The following is a 20,348-nucleotide window of genomic DNA, read 5'->3' on the forward strand; positions in this document are numbered from 1 at the left end:
TTCCCTAGCACACCGAGCCTGCAGTGTCAAGCCGCAAGCATTTTTCACGTGAAACGTGAGCTCGCGCACAAAGCCGTGCGGCGCCGGCATTTCCCACTTCGTACGCAATTGCCAGTCACTCTTGAGCAACCGCGGCAAACGCCAGTTGTACAGATGGTGCGCAAATCCAGACGAAGCAGCCGGAGGCCCGAAGACTAATTGCCGGCGCTCCTCCAACATTTCTTGGCTGCAGAGGTGCTTCGTGCGACTTCAGAGGTAGTGTTTACATTTCGCCATCGTGAGTCATTTCGGTTCGTGACGTATATAGCTAGCTCGTTTACAGCCTAACCCGTATATCCACGTATACGCTCCGCCTACCACCGGATAAGGACGCCAATTTTGTCTTATCTGCTTCTGCAAAAGAAAAAAAAAACGCTGCATCGGTGCCTAAAGCACGCACCCTCACGTGCCTGCGCGCACCGTGAAAAACCAGTAGCCGGGAGGAGGAGAGGAGAAATAAACGGAAAGTAGCTGGGACTATCCAGAAAGAAATAAGGGAGAGACTGGCTATACCCACGGCGGCGACCGTTAATTGCGGTCGTTGCGGTGTCGAGGCCGAAGTGCACGCGACGGGTCCCAGATAAGGGCGCCATTCGTGATACCTCGTAACAATGGTGCGACGCTTTTCTATACACTTGCTCGTGCGACGTAGAAGTCGACGCCATTGTTCTTTTCCGTTTTCAGCGTGCCGGCTCGCTATCAAGTCCGGTGTGTATACGCTGAACCCGAGCTCTTTTGCCATTTAGACTCGCTTGGCATCATTTACGGCAGACAAACGGCCAAGTTAGCGTCTCATCGAGGCACCGAATGCAAATGAAGGAGAACACGAACCGCAACCGGGGTTGCAGTTATCAGCTTCGCGTACTAGAATCGCCTAAAGTTCTGGGTTCCAAAGAGCCACAAATGCAGAAAAGATGGCCATTCTTCACGGTAAAAATATTTCGAAGTTTAAAATTTTACTGCAATCAAGAAGTACATGGTTGCTTCTCTGTAAAGGGGACAGATGTTTAACATGAAGATAGAGCATTGTCAAGTGACTAACCGCTGGTGATCGAGGGAAGCCTCAGGCTGGAGGAGGAGGAGGAATAAACTTTATTTGTGCACAGCAGATTTGAGACCTAGGCCTCGAGCCCTTGGGCCCTGGCGGCACCTTCGGCCTGCTGGATTGCCTTGAGTTGGTCTTCCGGTGCACAGCTGAGCAACGCGGTCTCCCACTGCTCTCTGGTCTTAATTATTTTATTCTGTATGGGTGTACGAGGACAAGCCCAAACAATATGTTGTAGGTCCGCCCTTTCTTCACAGAATCTACATCTATCCGTGGAAAGGTCCGGGTAGTAGCGGTGGTAGGCCACCGGGTTCGGATATGTAGCTGTTTGTAAGAGGCGCCATGCCGTCGCTTGCCGTCTATTTAACGAGGAGTGTGCCGGGGGGAAATGGGCCCTTCCCAATTTATAGTGTTTGGTGATCTCGTTAAAGCTGGTCATGCGGTCTCTCTCCGTTCCCAGTATTTGTTGCGTGTCACCTGCTCGGCCTGTCAGTTCTCGAGCCAGGTTGTGCGCTATTTCGTTCCCGGGAAGGGAGGAGTGTGCGGGTGCCCAAATAATGTGGATGTCGCGATCTCCACGAAAGTTGTTTAAAATTCTCAGTGCTTCCGGCGAGATTCTTCCTTTGCATAGTTCTTGACGGCTGTCTTGCAGTCGCTCACTACGATGTTAGCTTCCGTGGAGGCTATTGCCAGTGCTAAGGCAGCTTCCTCCGCCACCTCTGCCTTCCATGTTTTTACCGTCCCACTAACTCTGCAGTCACCCTCTAGACTCGTAGCAACTATGGACATACTATGTCCATTTGCGTACTCCGCTGCGTCCACATAGACCACGTCCCTGGCACTACGGAATCTTTTGTGGAGAGCTCTCGCTCGTGCGTTTCTTCGATCTTGGTGAACCTCCGGGTGCATGTTTCTGGGGAGTGGGGGTATTGATAGATGTTCCCTTATTTTCCTTGGGATGTTTCTCCGCACTCCGTGCTGTGCTTCGTAGGTTATTCCGATGTCCTCTAAGATGTGTCTCCCCGTCAAACTCTGTGTAAGCCTTTCATACTGCGCTACTCTCTGGGCCTCAATAAGTTCGTCTAATGTGTTGTGCACGCCGAGCGCCAAGAATTTCTCGTTTGACGTATTTGCCGGAAGTCCCAAGGCTTGCTTATACGCCCTTCTAATAATGCAATCTATCTTGGTTTTCTCCGCAGCGTAGAGCTTGAGGTAAGGAACCACATATACAATGCGACTGATTACGAATGTTTCTATTAATCGGATGAGATTGTGCTCTTTCATGCCATAGTGCCTGTTGGATATCCGCTTTATTAGTCTGATTGTTTGTTGAACACTATTGTCAAGGAGTCTAATGGTTTCTCCGCTATGGCCGTTTTCGGATATGCGGAGTCCCAGTATTCTCAGGCTCTCCACTATCGGTGTCGTGGCGCCTTCTACTGTGACCACAATGCCCGGCCTTTCCCTAATGCTTTTTCGACCCCGGCATGTGGGCCTATAGAGCAGAAGTTCTGATTTTTGTGAGGAGCATCTCAGTCCCTTGTCTTTGATGTAGTCTTCCACCGTGTTTACTGCTGTTTGAAGGATCTCTTCCACATGCCCATCGCTTCCACCCGCCACCCAAAGGGTGATGTCGTCCGCGTAGAGGCTGTGTCCGAGTCCTTCTATCTTGTCAAGTCTCGCAGGAAGACCGATAATTGCCACGTTGAATAGAAATGGAGATAGGACTGAACCCTGCGGGGTACCCCTATTACCTAGCTTGAGCGCGTCCGATTTGGATTCTCCAATTGAAATCTTTGCGGTACGATCTGTCAAGAAGTCTTTGATGTACGCGTATGTTTTACGTCCTACATCCAGCTTTTGGAGATGTTGTAGTATGGCCTTGTGCGTGACGGTGTCAAAGGCCTTAGTTAGATCGAGACCTAGTATTGCCTTAGTGTCTAGACTTTTCTCACCCGCATCTATGATCTGATGTTTTAGTTTGAGCATAACATCCTGCGTCGATAACTTTGGTCGAAGTCCAACCATGGTATGTGGGTAAAGTCCTCCATCATCCATGTATCGCGTGAGACGTGTGAGAACCACATGTTCCATGAGTTTACCGACGCAGGATGTCAGTGATATCGGCCTTAAGTTCGTCAGTTGTGGTTTTTTTCCAGGCTTTGGTATAAAAATGATTTGGGCTGATTTCCATTGACTTGGAATGCTGCCTTGCTCCCAGCAGTTATTCATGTAGTCCGTGAGAGCTCGGATGGATACATCGTCTAGGTTCCTGAGTGTTTTGTTGCTTATCCCGTCAGGTCCTGGTGCAGATTTTGAGTTGAGCCTGGTGAGTTCATATCTGACTTCTGCCTCCGTAATAGGGGTATCAAGATCAGGATTCTCGTTACCTAGGTAATCCGGAAGTAGTTCTCTCTCCGCATCTCCAACGTACATCTTTTGGAGCTCTCGAAAGAGCTCTTCTTCTGTACCGTTGTAGCTGTGTATAACCTTCTGTAGATTGTGTCTTTGTATGGTTTTTGTACCTCCGGGGTCCAAGAGACATCGGAGAATGTTCCAGGTCTTGGACATTCCTATCTGCCTTTCCATCAAGTCGCACGTGGCTTCCCACTTCTGTTGGGTTAACCTATTTGCATATATCTCGATTTCCTTGTTTAATTCCACAATTCTCTTCCTTAATTTCCGATTATGTTTTTGCTTTTTCCATCTTTTCAGCATGCTACCTTTCGCTTCCCACATGTGCAATAATCTGCTATCCATCTCCTCTATACCTGCCTCTTCTGGAACAGTTTTGGTAGCTTGTTTAATGTTTTCTTGCAGTTTCTCTGCCCATTTCTCAATGTCCGTTATAGTGTCTTTCGCATCATCTTGTCGGATTTTGCGGAAAGAGTCCCATTCTACTAGCTGGAGTTCTCTCCCCCTCTTTTTCCTTGGGCCTGCTTGTACCGCTGTGACGACGATGTAGTGGTCACTACCTAAGCTCTCCTGCATGTTTGTCCACTGAGAAACTGCTAGATTCTTCGTAAATGTTAGATCTGGTGTCGTGTCGTTGGTTACGCTGTTTCCTATTCTGGTTGGTGTCTGAGGGTCAGTTATGAGCGTTAGTCCTTCGTGCTGAGCGTCTTCCCATAGGCTTCGGCCCTTAATGTTCTCTATCCTGTATCCCCAAGCCGCGTGTGGCGCGTTAAAATCGCCGACCACGACTAGTGCCTGCTTCTGCGCTACGCTCAACACTTTGCAGAAGAGTGGGCCGAATTCGGGCTTGTGCCGGGGTGGACTATATATGTTCAGAATAAATAGACTTCCCTCTTCTTTACGGGAGGGGATTATTTCAATCAGGACGTGGTCTATGCCGCGCACACCGGTATCGTGCTCGACAGCCGAGAGGTTTCTGTGTATCAGCGTCGTGACGGTTGCCTTCTCGCCGGAAGCACTGTACGATTTATACCCCGATAATTTTGCGATCCCCCCGGTTTCCTGCAGGGCAATGACATCTGGCGCCTCCTTACTTGTTACGAACTGCTGCAGGTTTCCTCGCTTGCGACGATACCCGCGGCAGTTCCATTGCCAAATCGCGTATTGGTTACGCGGCGCCATGTTGATTTATCTGTTCTTCCCCGGTGGCCTTGCTATTTTCTACCGCATTCGGCCTGCTATACGGTTTTCTTTTAACCGGTCCTGCGCCTGCCGGCCTAATATCCTTTGGTGTGCTTTCTAGTGCCGCTACTCTATTGTCTAATCCATCGAATCGTTGTTTAATCTCTACATACATGTTTGTGATTTGTTGCTGTAACCCATCGAACATTCCTTTAAACGTTCCCATAACCTCGCTGATTGCAAATACACTCTTTTCTTCAGCCGTTTCTTGCGCCCTCCTTTTGTGTGGTGGTGCTTCTCCGTTCGCTTGCGTGGGAACGGGCGTTGGAGCCCGACTACGCGTCGACGTCGTACTGGCGGAGGGTGCGTTGACATTCTTTTGTTGCTGAAGCTTCGCGTTTTCTGCCCTAAGCTGCTTGATCTCATCTTTAAGCGTTGCATTCTCTCGGGTAATCTGTTCTAACATGTTTCTAATCTGTGTCATTTCCTGTTCTAGGGCGGACCCTTTAACTTTAGGCGATTGAGTAGCAGTGCCGGAGACCGCGCTTGCCCAGCTCACCTGTGCTTTGCTCCCGTCTCCCCCTCGATTAGTTCTCGAACCGGACCTCGACCTTGATCTCGTCCACGATCTGGTCCTGGACCTGGACCTGGAGCGTTCGCGACCGGCTTCCCCTGGCAGTCTCGGGAAGGAACCAGAGCGGTGTCTTCCATAGTTTTTCCTGCTTGTTTCTTCTTTGTCGGTTGAGGGCTGCTTGCTCGCTACAGTCTTATGATTATTGTTGTTGCTCCCTCTGGTTTCTTTGTAGTTGTGGTAGGAGTACTCTTCCTCTTCGGCCTCTTCTTCTTCCCTCCTCCGTCGCTCCCAGCGGCGTCTCCTGACCAGGTACGGTATCTTGTATCTTGCTTGGCACTTCTTGTCTCCCGTGAGGTGGTCTTTGCCGCACAGTTGGCACTCCGCGTCGCAGTTGTGATCCTGCTGAGGATTCTTGCACCCACACCCCCGGCAAATCTTGTCTTCAGGGTTGGGGCACACGTCAGCCCTGTGCCCTGTTCTTCCGCATCCATAGCATATGTCGATGTGTTTTTTATACAAGGAGCATTGGATAAGCATCGCTCCATACCTCACATATCTGGGGACGTGAAAACCTTCAAATAAAATGATCACGTTGTCTGTGTTACCCATTCTCTTGGCGTGTAAGACTCCAGGATTGCGTGGCGTGACCAGACTGGTCACTATGTCCTCCGGACTCTCCTCCTGGGATATTCCTCTGATGAGACCCTTGCATGTCTTATCAGGAGCTGCTCTGTAAGCACTTGCTTCAAATTCTTGTTCTCCAAGGCGTAGCTTATTGATAGCCCATATTTCCTGGCCCGCTCCTCGGAAGGTGTGCTGAGCACCACTATATTTTGTTTGCTGTTTATGCATATGCTGTCTTCCTGCGCTGTCTCTCGGCCGACCCCGGCAGCGTTGCGCAGACAGTAGTAAATGCGATCCAGCTTGTAGTCTGATACCTTAAGTCCGCCACGTGGACGCACGATAACCCTGTAGTCTTTTTTTGGCAGGTTAAGCAGCCTACTTGCTTTGATGATTTGTCGCACCTTGCGTTCGTTCTTCCATTTGTTTCTATTTTTCCTTCCCCGACGAAGGTTCTTCCCTGCTGCTCGTGTTCCGCCAATCCGGCCCCACCGCTGCATCGCTTCTTTGTGCCTCTTCTAACTTCGCACCAACCTGATTCTTTTCCGAACTCCTCCGGTTGCATTTCTTCGCCTTCCACGCTCACGACTTCCATAATGGAGCAGGGCCTGGGTATCTCCGTCGGTAGGCCGAGCTCTCTCAGCCACCGCTGCGGCGGTGCCGTTCGAGGTGTCGAGGCGTTCTAGTTAGGTGTAGATCTGCCGCCACGCGTAGCGAGAGGAAGGAACGATTGACGGCCGAAAAACGGGCCCACCTGGTAGAGAATGGTGTCCTTGGACTCCTTGGCACCTGTTCTTGTGAAGATCAATGGATTTCTCCACAAAATGCGATTTTCCGCCGAGAATCATAAGAAAATGCGGAGCTGACGCGATGTGCATCCGCTTGCCTTCGCCTTCACGAAGACATGCTTAGATGAGACATTGACTGCGGGCTGATGCATACCTTGTTCCCCCACTGCTGCGGTGTTCACTGTGGTGACATGTCAATTAGCGTGAAGAAGTTGAGGTTGAGGCCTTAGTAGGATTCAAATGAATGAACTACGTAAGGGTGCTTGCACTAAAGCACCAGGCCATTCGTTTCGGTAAATTACGTTAACATTATGTCTACTGCTCTTCCTCTTGAAATTTAGTATGCCTTACAGACTAGTCTAGCAAATTATGGCTGATTTATCCGTGACATCGGCGCAAGATTTTTCGGTGTGCTCTCATAAATTATTCACGAGGCAGGCGAGGCCGTCACACTGATGTGCCAAATGTTCGTATCGGGCTCTAAAACTACAATAAAATTTTGGCAGTGCTGACAGCTGAATCACGAATGCCCAATATTTTGGCAGGGCGGACTAAACATTATTTGGTCATCTTTTGCACTCTAGTTCTTCAACTTGAACAAGACATAGCCTATAGAATTGGGCAGAACCAAACGTCCGAATCTTACAGGGTGTTTAGGCACTGCAATTATTCCTGCATCTGGATTGAAAAGAGCGGCGCCGTTTCGACAATGCCACCTGCGGGCACCTGTATAATACCTGCTCGTGAAGTAGAGATAACTCGTGCGCCTATAAAAAAAAATGAAGGGAAAAATTTAGAACATGTTAGTCTTATCATTAATGTGATTAGCATTATTAAGATGGTAAACCCACTTAGGGGTGCAGCAGGGGCACAATTACGGCCACTGAGCAAGTGCCCATTGGTCAATGCCGCAGAATTCTGCAGAGTGCCGCCGAATAGACGAACAAGCAGGGCAAGAACATTCAGTGGCACTGGATATCTGCCACCGAATATGTGCCCCAATGGACAATTTGGGCCTCTGGGTATGGTGTCTTCTTTTTCGATGCAACAGGAATAGGCATGTGCTTCAATAGAAAAGCAGGGTAATAAACAAGTAGTGCAGTTGGCAACAGAAGCAGCTGAGCGTGCAAAAAAAATAATAATCGAAGTGAACAAACTGGCGCATGAGCATGGATTCGGGGAGCTTGGTTTTTATCGACCTTCGTCCTGTTTGTCTTGCTTGAGAGTACTCTGAGAGAGGAGCATTTAGCTGCAAAGGAGCAAAGCCATAAAAAAAACCATTAACGAAGTTGGCTACAGAGGAGTGTGCAAGCGTAAACTGCATTTGCGTCATTCGGTACAAGCAATTAAGTATTTCGCGTTCCGTTGTACATAGCATCTACATTCACCAAGCGCGCAAGCATAAAAAAAAAAGCTTCACAGGAATTCTCGCAAATGAGAGGTATGCGCATGCAATCTCGACATGGAGACTACAGATTGCAATGAAAGGCGTCTTCACCAATACGGTGTGGTGTTACTTTCAACGGTGACAGTGATCGTGAGATACGTTCTGCCGGAATTTTTCATTTATTTCACATGTATTCAGATAGAAGTTACACTTGTACTACGCTTGTAGCTACACAAGTTAAACGACTCGTTCGAAAGCAAGATATAATACTTACTGGGTAGCTAGGTATGCGTTTATGATTGGCAGAACAAAAGGATGCACTTACATCCCCTTTATTTTGTGTGTAAATATGTCTGTCTCAATGTGAATATGTGAAGTGAGACGTGTGTATGTAAACGTCTCCTTTCACGCTACTAATCATGATCGTTCCAGAGATGTGTTCTGGCATGCTCATTGTGTGTTATATAGGGTGGTGTTTGGTGCACTGTGTTATGTCTACTAGTGTTCGGTGTACTGCGCGTTCTCTGACTAATTTTTCCACTCCTTTTTTTTTCTTTTTTCCAGACCGACAGAGTAGTGCCCGTGTTCCGGTTTGTGAACTTAGCTTCTGAACTTTTGACTTCTGCGAGATGACTTGTGGACGATTCGCGAGATCTTGTCCTGCTTTTTGTATCGTTATGAACATATTTTTTCAGGGTCTCCTTTTATAGCACGTATAGGAGCTGAGAAGTCGCTGGTGTCTTTTCGAGGTGCCAACATCTCCTTGCGCACATTCATTAAAGAAAGGAATAGGAAGAAAATGAGTGACATTTTAAACTACCACAGCTACATAGCCATGGTTGAATCCGGAACAACTGCTCCGTGACCTTGTATTGGGAATCCGTGTGAGCACGGCTCCGTTTTGCATCAGTCTAGAAGTCTCCACAACTCGGAAACCTCTTGCACTAGAGCGCCTTAAGGGGGTCGCGAACGGCTTTCAGCGTCCAGCCAGTCTGCCCATCATCACGCCAAAGAGGCGTCACCCGTGATCTGTTACTATCTTGAGAGGCCAGCGATTGACACAAGTTGCCTTGAGACGACATACGCTGCGCCCACCGAACTGAGCGTGCCTCCGACCTTTAAACGCTGCTGTGTGCCGAAATTGGCTGACCTCCACGCGAGGCGCGCAAGAAAACCAAAACATCGATGAAGCAAGGGACAAATGCGTGTATGGCTACGTGCACCTGTCTATCAAGTAAGAAAAAGTAGTACGTTGCGACAACGAGAAAAACTGATCTTAGTGTGTGTCATCGCAAACTTGAAGAAAGTGACTTCATGTGGTAGAGAAATGTACATAAAGGGACATGATCGCCGTCGTGTAGTCATAGATAATGCACGCTCAAACGTTCTGCTTCAAACTGTGCAACATTCAGAAGAGTTCCTTGACCTCAATGATGATCATCCTCTGATTATTCGCACTCAAATTTCACGCGCCTCCTGCGACAATAGTAATGACGTATTGTTCTCGATTATGATTATAGCTGTCGCGAACTTGTGGCCAGAGAGAGAGAGAGAGAGAGAAATGATGCATAGAAAGACAGGGAGGTTAACCAGAGGTAGTTCCGGCTCGCTACCCTACACGGAGGAAGGGTTACGGAGGACAAAAAGAAAAAGATAGTGGAAGGGGGAGAAAGAACATCCGCGCTGAAGGCCTTACTATACTCGCGGAGAACTTTCTGTGGCAATGAAAGGAAAGCTACTGAGGCAAATCGCGCACAAGAGCGAGCGCTTCTGAAAAGAGTCCCGTGTTTTCATCCGCGTTAGTTTAAGCTCGGGAAGAGAAAACATAAGCACCTTATTAGCAGTAGGTAAATATTACAGAACACACCACTTAATGATGCAAAAATGTACTTATTTTGTGACTTTTCCCTTCCGCGTCTGGGAAAATGCGAAACGTTCGCTCGTGGAAACTGCGTCGATTCAGCGTCTGTTCCGAGCAACCAAAAGCCACGTCAAACACTGGCGGACTACTTGGCGCGGTAACACGTGTGCAGAAGCTCCGCCCCCGTAGCTTTCCCTTCATCGCCACAGAAAATTGTTCGCGAGTGTAGCGTTACTAAGGTTACTGCGGTCTACGGGCCTTCACGATAGACATTATCGTGAAGGCCCGTAACTGAGTCTCCACTCGTGAAATCGTGAATTTAACTGAGCCTCCACTGCGAACTTCGTGTAAATTTTGAATTTTATTTTCCCAACTTTGGCATTACATGCATGCCGGTGCCGGTGAAGTGGAGTACTAAGGAGGAAGGAAAACTATAAGGGAGGACTACATGACAATGCTATACCGTATCTAGATGGCCTGAATGGTCTAAATGGCCAAGGGGGGCCGCGGCATCTTAGGGAGCAGATAAATGAACGGTGTCTCTGCAACTTGGACTTCAAGGCCTTTACAACTGACAATCTCTGCAGATGATCCCCCAATTGGTACTACTCGATTTGTAATCTCCTTGAAAAGTTTCCGCCAAAGCTAGTTTCCCTATTTCAAGAAGCTCTGTGTGGAAGAGCTTGCTTCTCTGCTTCCTTACGTTTTTTTTTTTTTTCCGCTACAGCAGCTATATGAGAAATAGCTGTGCGCGCATGTTAAGAATGGCCTTAACATGACTATGGGAAGTCTCGTTGTAAATAAATAAATAGATAAATGCAAGAAAACAAGGCACCACTTTTTTACAGTGATTAGAGAAAGAGAGACAATTATGTTATGTTGACTGTACTGTTGTGACTATATGTGATAATGCATTTACACGATGTATGCAGCACCCACAGACTAGACACTGTGTTATTAGGTCAGAGTATTGTTTGTATCTTTGAGAAATTTAGATACATAACTGTGGAGACAATAACCTTGTATATTGTATGTAGCATGTGTTCATGACGTCATAGTCTTTCTGTGAAAACGTTGCGTGACAAATCCTGACGCTTGTATGAAAGGATTATTTGGTATGTAATCTTGAACCCTGTATGTTGTATGATAGAATCATTCAAGAGATAAGGAGTAGCCGGCGCCTTAAATTGTGCGCCAACATCTCCTCATATCATATCAATAAAAAAAAGAGAGACACAAACCAGCGAAGTTTGTTAATGGAACAGGCGCTTAACTCGTGATACGTCCTTTTTTTATTTTAGTTTTTTGCAGAGTACGAAGCGCTTTGTCTCCTCTCCTTGTCTTAATTGGGTTGCAACATCACCTGCAATCTCGCGTGCATACAGCGCTCTAACCGACACGGGCCCGTACAATGTAGCCACCACTTCGCCTACGGAACACTAAACGGCGTCCCCTTTGTTTCCCCTTGGTTTGTAGTACCCGAGCATTGATAACCCCTAAACCGCACTTATGTTGACCTATTACTGTTTAACCTTGTTGCAATGGAAGCGGAAGAGCAATATTATCCTTAACCAAAGTCTCTTCCTAAAACACCCTTCTTTACCATTCCTTTCCTTTCTTTTTTTACATTAGCGTAACTGTGGTAAGGTGCAGTTGCGATACGGATCATTCGTGGTTTGTATTTTCGTGTTCAAGTTTGTTTTGCAGACTTGCTAACCGCTCATCAAGGTGGACCTATACAATATAAACGATTATCGAAAGCATAGATCTCGAAGACAATCGGTACCTGCAAGCTTTCTGTCGTGCCCTATCTTTCGGGCTATCAGCTACGTGGGCTGTGCAAGACGCGAAGCTTTCTCCATAGCTATAACTGTACCGTTGCTAATAGTGGCCAACGACGTACGCGTTGCTACCAATGAAAGGTTGCGACAAGGCAAAATACAAGACGCGAATGAAAGCTCTGAGGACATGCCAGGTTGGAAGTTCCATGAACAAGAATTTTCAAGGAAACATTGGTGAAGCAGCGGTCAGTCCCCCTCACAGAGTAAACACTTTTACACCCTTAAGAGTAAAGATATCATGCATGGCAACTAAAAGCACCTTTAAGCACGTATTTTTTTTCATTGTGATAATCAAGATATTACGAAATGCACCCACTGATGCTTTTCATTCGGCTGAATGCTAAAGATGATTTACTTACGGCGATGTACTGACGGTTTGAATCGCGGTACATAGCGGTATAGTGGTGTAGCCGTTGGATTTTGCATTGCAGGACGGAGAGGTGTACTGTACGCATGAATGCAAGCACTGCCATCAACAGCCAATAAACGGCGGAAATATAAATATTGGCCACGCGTTTTTAGCGCTGTGGCTTGAGTGACAGTGATGATATCGCGTGTCGCGTCTCAGCATACATGGAAGCGATCATCTGACCCTTCCAAGGCACTGCTGTTATCTTTGGTAGCAGTTTCTCTTTACCGGAAGTCAACCGTCTCGCCAGCTGGAGCGCTATATGTGCATACATTATCCGGCGCTTGAGCCACCGTGACGTATTAGGACGAGCAGGCTTTTAGTCCTTTTAGCGTTTCGTTTCCTGGCGCGAAGTATGCGACCTGTTACGCTTCCCTGGCGCTTGTTCTGTTTTCAGCATACGGCGAAGACATCACTCACGGCTTACAAACATACAAATCCCAAGGAGAGTCCTCGGGAGATTTTTTCGTCTGTCCTTCGCAAATAGAAAATGGAGCCACGGTTCGAGAGTATAGTATGAAATATTTATGCAGTCATGGCATCTCGCCGCCAACTGTCGAGAGATATCTCGGATTTACGACCAAATGCAGATCTCCTGCGCATTCTTTCAAAAGGCGTAGAGCTGAGTGAAAAACCAAAGGAGTGAAAATTGCAAGAAACACGAAAAAAGAAATAGGTAGGGGAAAAGCTCCTGAGAACAAGCATGCTTGCTGTTCTACCGATTCTAGAGTATAGTGTATAGGGTATACACTATTGTGCATAGAGTACAGATGCACGCATGTTATACGAGTTTTGTGGAAGCTTGATTAGCAGGCTGGTTCTAAGAGAGCCGGCGCGCTAAAATCATTCAGTTCAAAGGTTCACTGTCGGCATCACGTAATGCTTTTGCGTGTGTTTAGTTTGTGACAGATACATTTGCAGCGCGTAGGGAAGTAGGAAAATGAGAACGAATGTTACGAGCTTCGAGGGCCTCAGACGGTGTGATTTATGAGGCGTCACAATGCACTTGCCGTAGGAAAGGCTGGCTGAAGTGTACCCCGCTGAATTTGGCGCTTAAGGAGATCCGACGGCCTCAAGGTTAAGCTGTTTGCTAAAGCGAGTTTTCACTATAACTCCTCCCCCGTCTCCCCCTTTCTAGCACCAGAACTCCGTTGGCAAAGTGACTTAGCACTGACAAAACTTCGTCCAACGACTTTGATAGTTATGTCAACAACATTGTTGCGACATCAAGAAGCATTACAGAATTATGAAATAAAGCTCAATTAAGCAGCAGCTTATGGTTGTGCGCCTGTATTTATGTAACACTTTATGCGTTCTTACGTAATAAACACTGCTTATATTCTTGAGAAAAGAAAGCACAAATATCTCGTCGACTTCATTTAATTAACGACCACCTGACTGAAAACCTCTCAGGACTCTTATGTGTGGATCAAACGCTCACAACTACTCGCAGCCTCTCATTCTCTTCTCTGGAGTGCAAAATTTTCTGTCGTACATTCAATCGAGGTATAGGGTTAGTGCGAATAAATAGTCTACACTCAAGTGCATCTACTGCAGTGACATATATGCTGCAGAGAGGGGCTGTGTGTTTGTGAAATTGTGTGTGTGTGCGTGCGTGTATGCGTGCTTACATGTGTGCGTACATGCTTTCCTTTTTTTTTGCGTAGCGCTTTCACCTGAACAATGTGTCGATGATTCAAGCTGGATTACCGTAGTAAAGATGGTGAAGAAAAAAAATGAAATGGCAGTATTTGTATAAAACTAAGTTTCATTTGACTGCCTGGTGAAAAGAAAATCAATTTTCTAGCGTCCAAAACACTTAAACATTAGGAAGGGAACAAAGGCTTGATAGCCACTTAGCTGCGTCATAGACAGAAAAACACACTCTACTCCTATAGCGTCCTGAATTCTTCCTCCTTCGAGGCAGGCGATTGCTCGCACACAATAGCACCCGACCTCAAGAGCGATGCAAATGCAGGGCTGGAAAGCCGGGCCCGTAACAGTATTACAAAACTAACACAGCGATTACGTCTATATCCAGGAAGAAAAAGAAAGGCAGAGACTCACCAACAGCCTCCACAGGCAGCATTTCGAAAATCGCCGAGCCCATTGTCGAGCGGAATGCAGACAGGCATTGAATGTGCCGGATTTTCTCGAATACAACCATCACCAAATCCACGTAAACTCAAGTACGCGGGACAAACGAGTCGGTAAATGTAAGAAAGATACATTACAGGTAGCAAAAAAAAAAAAAACGGCGCCGGAAGCTGACTTCTTTCGTTTTCATTCCTTGAATATGGGTGACCGTAAATCACGACCCCGCCAAGACGAACTCAAAGGAATGCAGCACAGAAAACTGCTTCAATGAAGCAAGAGGGTAAATACGATATGTTGAGAGGGCAGTACCATCAATTCAACGTCAACAAGAATGACTCCCTGTCACGCAGTTTTAGTGACCAGAACAGGCTGAATGAAGGTGAGGGACAATTTACCCAGTTTAAGATTGTTCGACTTATATTAAGCTGAACTTACACTGCATAGATTCAGAACCAGAATCAGTTTTATTTTTCGCGAGAAATAATGGATCCCAGACAAAAAGCTGCTCATTGAGCAGCTTGACGAGGCCTGGGGCCGTACAGGCAGTGGCAACAGCGGCAAAACAGCAGTGTATGTCGTATACCCATACAACAAGAAAAAAAAAGCCTTCGATCGTATGTAACGAAGGACTTTTCGTGAACTTAAAAACGAGTGGATAAGACCAGCCGAGTGATATCGTTGCGCAATTTACCCAGTTTAACATTACTATTCTCACGATTCGAGCTTACGTAGCAGGAGACAATATTTATTCCCGATCGCACTGACGTTTTAAGTTCGTTGAAGCTACGAACATTCCCCGTCTTTTCGTCACGGCGGCCGTCAAAGAAAGCGTGCTTAGATTCGAGTAAATGCGGCAGTAGCCGCGAGAAATATGGACACAATAACAGGCGGCAGTAAAAGAAAAGACGAGAAGCGAAGTCGCTTTATTTCTCCGCTGGAACTCGCGCCGCTTGAGATATCCCGGTGGACGCCTCTCCCCTCTTCGTGCCTCAGAAGATTGCTCAGGGAATGCAGCGCGGAAGTAGATTTTCCTTTAATGGCGTGGGAAGCAGGAATCGAGGTAGCGCGTCTTGCGAACAGCGGCGGTCGGAGAAAGAGAGAGAGAGCTAGAGCTCGTTGGCTTGCTGGCAGGTCGGCACAGCTTGGCCGAATTGGGGCTTTTTGTTTCTCTGGCCCTAGCTTCCACTCTCCGCGGAGCACTTTCGAACTTGAGCCAAGCACGGAAGTGCGGGGCTTACTGGTCAATCTACAGCTGGATTTTGAAGCCACCGCACAAGCAGCACGGCCTGCGGCTTTCATAAAATAATAAAAAAGAAATGAGAAAAGGAACGACAAAATTTTAAAGCATACAGAACGAAAGAAAAAAACCCTTACCGTTTCAGAGAGCACCCGGATACGCCAACGCAAGAGAAAGACATGAAAAGCATTCGAATCTCTCAAAAAAAAACACCTGGATATAAACACCTGGAAATAAACCTAAAGGGATGCAGTGTGTCTGGGTGATCGACTGATGATGTTCCGCTGCGATTACGGGGCTTCCTCCAGTTTATGCCGAAAAGCGGCCGCGTCCGCGTCACTCCTCTTCGCAACTTTCCCGGAAGTGCACTCTCACAGAAGCGCAAAAAGCAGCCACTTTCTTTTTTCCTTTTCTACAGGGCATGCCAGCGTCTCAGGGGTTCCCTTGTACTCGCCGGCTACAGCAACCTCGGGCTCTGTTCTTGTCAGCAACGAAAACTGGCAGCGGTATAGCTCCAAAGCGTCGAAATAAACGCCGCCCATGCTGACACCCGCAGTTCCGCTTAAAAGTTTGAGATTGGCTGGACTTGCCTTCTAACAGGAAATTGTGCAAGTCAGCAAATTCTTCTCGGCCAGTGCTTTCATTTTACAGGTAGTTAAACGTTCAAATGAATATTTGTCGCAGACGTTTTGTTCTCACCACGTCTATAACAAGTATCTCATACTGAGCAGGCAGGGTGGACTATTTATGCAGGGCTGAAATAAGATTCGCGGTACTATTTATGCGGCGGCTTTATTTGCTTCCCAGAGCGATATTAAGCTCTACTTGAAGGACAGCTCGTTAGCATAGCAAAATGTTCAGAAGCACAAATTATGATACAATTTCGCGTGGCCTAATACATGCGACAGGAAACATCCTTGTCTGAATGAACATTTCTCTGCCAACCGAGCAAAGTCGAAGACAAAACATGACGATTAAATGCTTCAGAGGGTGGATTATGTCTATTTTGCGCTGAAATTACGTATCACACGATTCTGCTTGTCCAATACTAGGTAGAGCATTTGCTGTCTTGCATATTCTTCTCATGAAAAGCATTCTCGTCTCCTCAATAAAATAGCCACATCATTGTTAAAACGTTTCCTTATTGTATCCAGTAATGCGATACGCAATCCGTGTTTACGAAATTTTTACCCAAGTGATATAATAGCGGACAGCTTCTCGAGCATCTCCGTAAGAGCGTTGTGGAATCCTTCCGACGTGTTGCATGATGGCCTTCCCAGGTTGTGGCTAAATACTTGAACTCGATACTTCAATACTTGAATGTTTGATCCATTCCTCACCATTGAGCCTTTTACTTTAACCTGTTCCTTAATTGCTACCAAAGCAAACCTCAGATTTATACGAGGCTGACCTGCCTGTGAGCGAGGTCTAAGCGTGACGTGCTTCTGAAATTTCGTATGCTTGCAGCCCGCTGAAGTAATAAAAAAAAAAGAAAAGCTGTGCCAATCTTTCCTTTGCTATACAAAGTTGTTAGTTTAGTTTCGTTACATTATGTGCTAAACATACCTAAGCAGTTTTCTTCTTCCACAAATAGGAAAAAAGGTAAAAAAAGAAGGTCGGCAAATGAGAGCTGCGCTCGCACTGAAACGTGTTTCTGAGTAGTGCAATGTTTAAAATTGGAAAGATTCTATAAGAAGTAGTTATAAGGCCACAACAACAAACGAGAGACAAGGGAGGAAGGAAAGGCAGGGAGGTTAGCCAGACTGAGTCCAGTTTGCCACCCTACACGTGGGAAGGGCAGGGAGAGTGAACGAGAGAGAAAAAAATGAGTCTATATCGCACTTTCACATGCAATAAGTTAGGTGCAGGATGCCTACAGTCGGGCCTTCAGGTAGTGAGGAAGCGCTCAAATTACCTTCTGGACTAATGAACTGTGAGGCCAAGCTGCCAAGATGTTTGCTTCTGTGAATAGCCTATCGTCCAGTCTATTCAAAACAACAAAATTACAGACGTGAGCAGCATAGTTAGTGAATGTAGTCGTTTATTCCATTCAAAGTCTTACACACACAGGGACACTATTGCACAGAAAAAAAACTTCAATCGTAAAGAGATCGAACAGTATACAAACACCGCAAGACGTCGGCACCTAGCACTGACATCTATTAATGAGTTTTGCACAGAGCAGAACCAGAGGCTCCACATGTAGATGACTTTGTAATTTTCCAACGTGATTGAGACTGGTATAGCATATAGGATGCTTTAACGTTTCTTCTTAATGTATCGAACTCCATCTTTGCCGGCGTGCATGGTTACAAACCGTCCGAGTTCGTAGGACTTATCCGGCGGTACGTACTGCACGCCTTCTGCCGCGTAGTGTCCCTGTCCTGATGGCGACACGTGAGATGGATGAAGTGCCGGCAAGCCTTGCGGTCCTTGGATGTAGACGTTGCCAGCTGCGTCCGAGACCACACCTCTGGGGAAGTAAGCATTCGGTGCATTCACATATTTGGACAGGAACGGGTTGGGGCTCGCCTTGGAATACATCGGCGTACCATAGATGGAGGCCGCAGTGTAGCCGATGTCTACAAAGCTCCTGCCGTACGCTGGAGCTTCGGCACGAGGTGCTGCTGGAAGGGCGTGATGCTTGGCTGCTGCGGCGTGGTGTTGTGCTGCTGGGCTAGCGATTGGCCCAGGCAGGGCGTAGATTGTTCTCGGAGGACCACCAAAGGCGAACTGATCCTGGCTTGGCTGGGCGGGCGCCTGGTTAGCGTAAGCATTTTGCTGGGCGTAGTATGGTTGGATCGTTCCAGATGGAACATGCGGCTGAGCGTATTGCGGGTAGGCAGGGACGGGCGCGGCATAGGATGGCTGTGCGGGGCTCGTTGCATGGTGCGTGGCAGGAAATTGCACATTTGGTTGCACGGGGTACCTATATGGCACATACGCTACGGAGTATCCGTAAGGGTAGCTGTACACGCCTTGTCCAGCTCCTGTTGGAGCGACTTGAGCAGGCACGTTGCCTTTCCCGTAGTGGTCGGAAGGAACGCTAAGGTCGGTCCCTGCCTTGCGACCAGTTCCTGCCTCGGCTCCCACGTAAGCGGGAGTAGCTGGCTTAGAGCTCCCTGGAGAGTACCTGGGTGGGTATACGAGACCATTTTGTCCAGCTTGTGCGCCAGAACTTCCCGCAGAATATTCAACGCTTTGAGGGACCGTTGCTGGTACGTGTACGGCTCCACCTGGCTGGTCGCCAACACCCTGTGCAGGGGCACCCGCGCCAGAGTAGGCCGATTCGGGATAATAAGGCACGTAGTAGGGTTGCTGGACGTACTGCGTGGGCTCCCCCACGGAGCTTCCGGAAGGATAGCCCTGGTTCTGGGCGTAAGTGGCCGGGTAGCCCAGCTGTTGAGCGTAGTTCTGCAGCGCGTTTGCGTACTGTGCAATGTCGGAAGTGGGAGCGTAGACTGCGCCCGCTCGGAGGTAGTCAGCCGAAGCGCCACCAGAAGCGCCCTGTTGTAGGATGTGCTGGGGTATCGCGTATCCAGACAACGATCCTTGAGGATACACGAGTTGCGTCTGTTCGCCGACACTGACCCCCGGTGCACCCTGCTGGTGAAGGGGCGTGTGCTGGTTGCTCTTGCTTGTCGCGGCTCCACTCAGCGTCTGCTTTAGCCCGCTCTGTAGGGACACCGCGGTGGCCGGAATAATGTGACTCGTGTGCAGATACGGCCGCTGCTCTTGCGCTTGAAGAGAGTGGTATCGCACACTCCTGACGTTGGCGGGTTTGCCACTTTGTCCTCCATGTAAGGCATACCGTGGGTCATCGTCGTATATCACGCGGTAGGGACTTTCAGGCTGTGTGGGGTGAAAAAGCACAAATCTTTTATGTACAAGTGTAGCTAGGTTCTGTATACATCGCTTTGCACAAGTGCAATACGCGGTTTCTTTCACAAGTAGTGCACCGAATAAGTGGAAGTAACTGATTAGAATTTGTTGTCAGCCATTTGGGAAGAAAAACGTCAAACGCGAAACCATATTCGTCATCTCTAAATAAGCTAAAACAAATAACAGGACCAAGTAATTGTTTTGGAAATGTTCTTTGAGAGGGCGCAAATTTCAACAAGCAAAGCAGCTTTTGACGCAGGGAGCGTCCAAAGAAGAGAGGGAAGGTCATTCGTTTTGACTGTCACGGAAATCTCGGTCACTGTATCAACATCAGCAGCAGCAGCGGAGAGGGGAAGCGTCGGTCAAATTAGTGTTCAGCATCCAGGGATAAGGAACTAATCAAAACCATTACTATAGTTAGGTGTTTCTAGCACCCTTTGCAACGTCGCAGTTACTGTAAGTTCCTTGACCATTCCCAAAAATCACATACAGATTTGAAGCAACAAATGTGTCACAAGAATGCACCGCTTCGACTTACCTGGTCGTTCACGTACTGGACGCCATGGGCTGAAATTGATGATCGCGTTTTCTGTGCCTCCGCCAGTGCGAAAAGCACGCACAACATTTGGAGCCACTGCAAGCAAGCACAATAAAATGAGCAAGTGCTTGCTGTTTATGACAGCCACACAACTGGATATATCTAGAAATATCTAAAGAATATTGTACTTGAGTCCCAGATATGGTGCTACGTCAAGGATTGACAAAGCGCCCAAAAAAACAAATATGCCAGTAGTATCTTCTCCACAACGTTTATGGCATTTATTCTGTCAGCACCAGAAAGCTGTGCAGTCTTCAATGACTTCTTTTAGAGTTCAAGAATGCCAGAAGCTCCTTATTAAGACGGAAAGAACCGTTTTGCGCAGACTAAACCAAACAACCTTGTCCCGTTTTGATGTGCGTGTGTGCGTGA

At 47.4% G+C, this 20,348-nt stretch overlaps 1 protein-coding gene across 1 annotated transcript; it reads right to left on the minus strand.

The window, feature by feature from the left end:
* Positions 1–17,538: 17,538 nt before the first annotated feature.
* Positions 17,539–20,053, minus strand: LOC142584374 (uncharacterized). Its single transcript, XM_075694525.1, has 2 exons — positions 19,917–20,053; positions 17,539–19,348 (listed from the first exon to the last, which is right to left on the minus strand). Exons 1-2 carry the CDS (start codon positions 20,001–20,003, stop codon positions 17,756–17,758), a joined length of 1,680 nt encoding a protein of 559 aa, XP_075550640.1. The 5' UTR covers positions 20,004–20,053; the 3' UTR covers positions 17,539–17,755.
* Between the last annotated feature and the right edge of the window lie 295 nt (positions 20,054–20,348).

The sequence above is a fragment of the Dermacentor variabilis genome, chromosome 6, assembly GCF_050947875.1.
Source record: "Dermacentor variabilis isolate Ectoservices chromosome 6, ASM5094787v1, whole genome shotgun sequence".
Taxonomy (NCBI): domain Eukaryota; kingdom Metazoa; phylum Arthropoda; class Arachnida; order Ixodida; family Ixodidae; genus Dermacentor; species Dermacentor variabilis.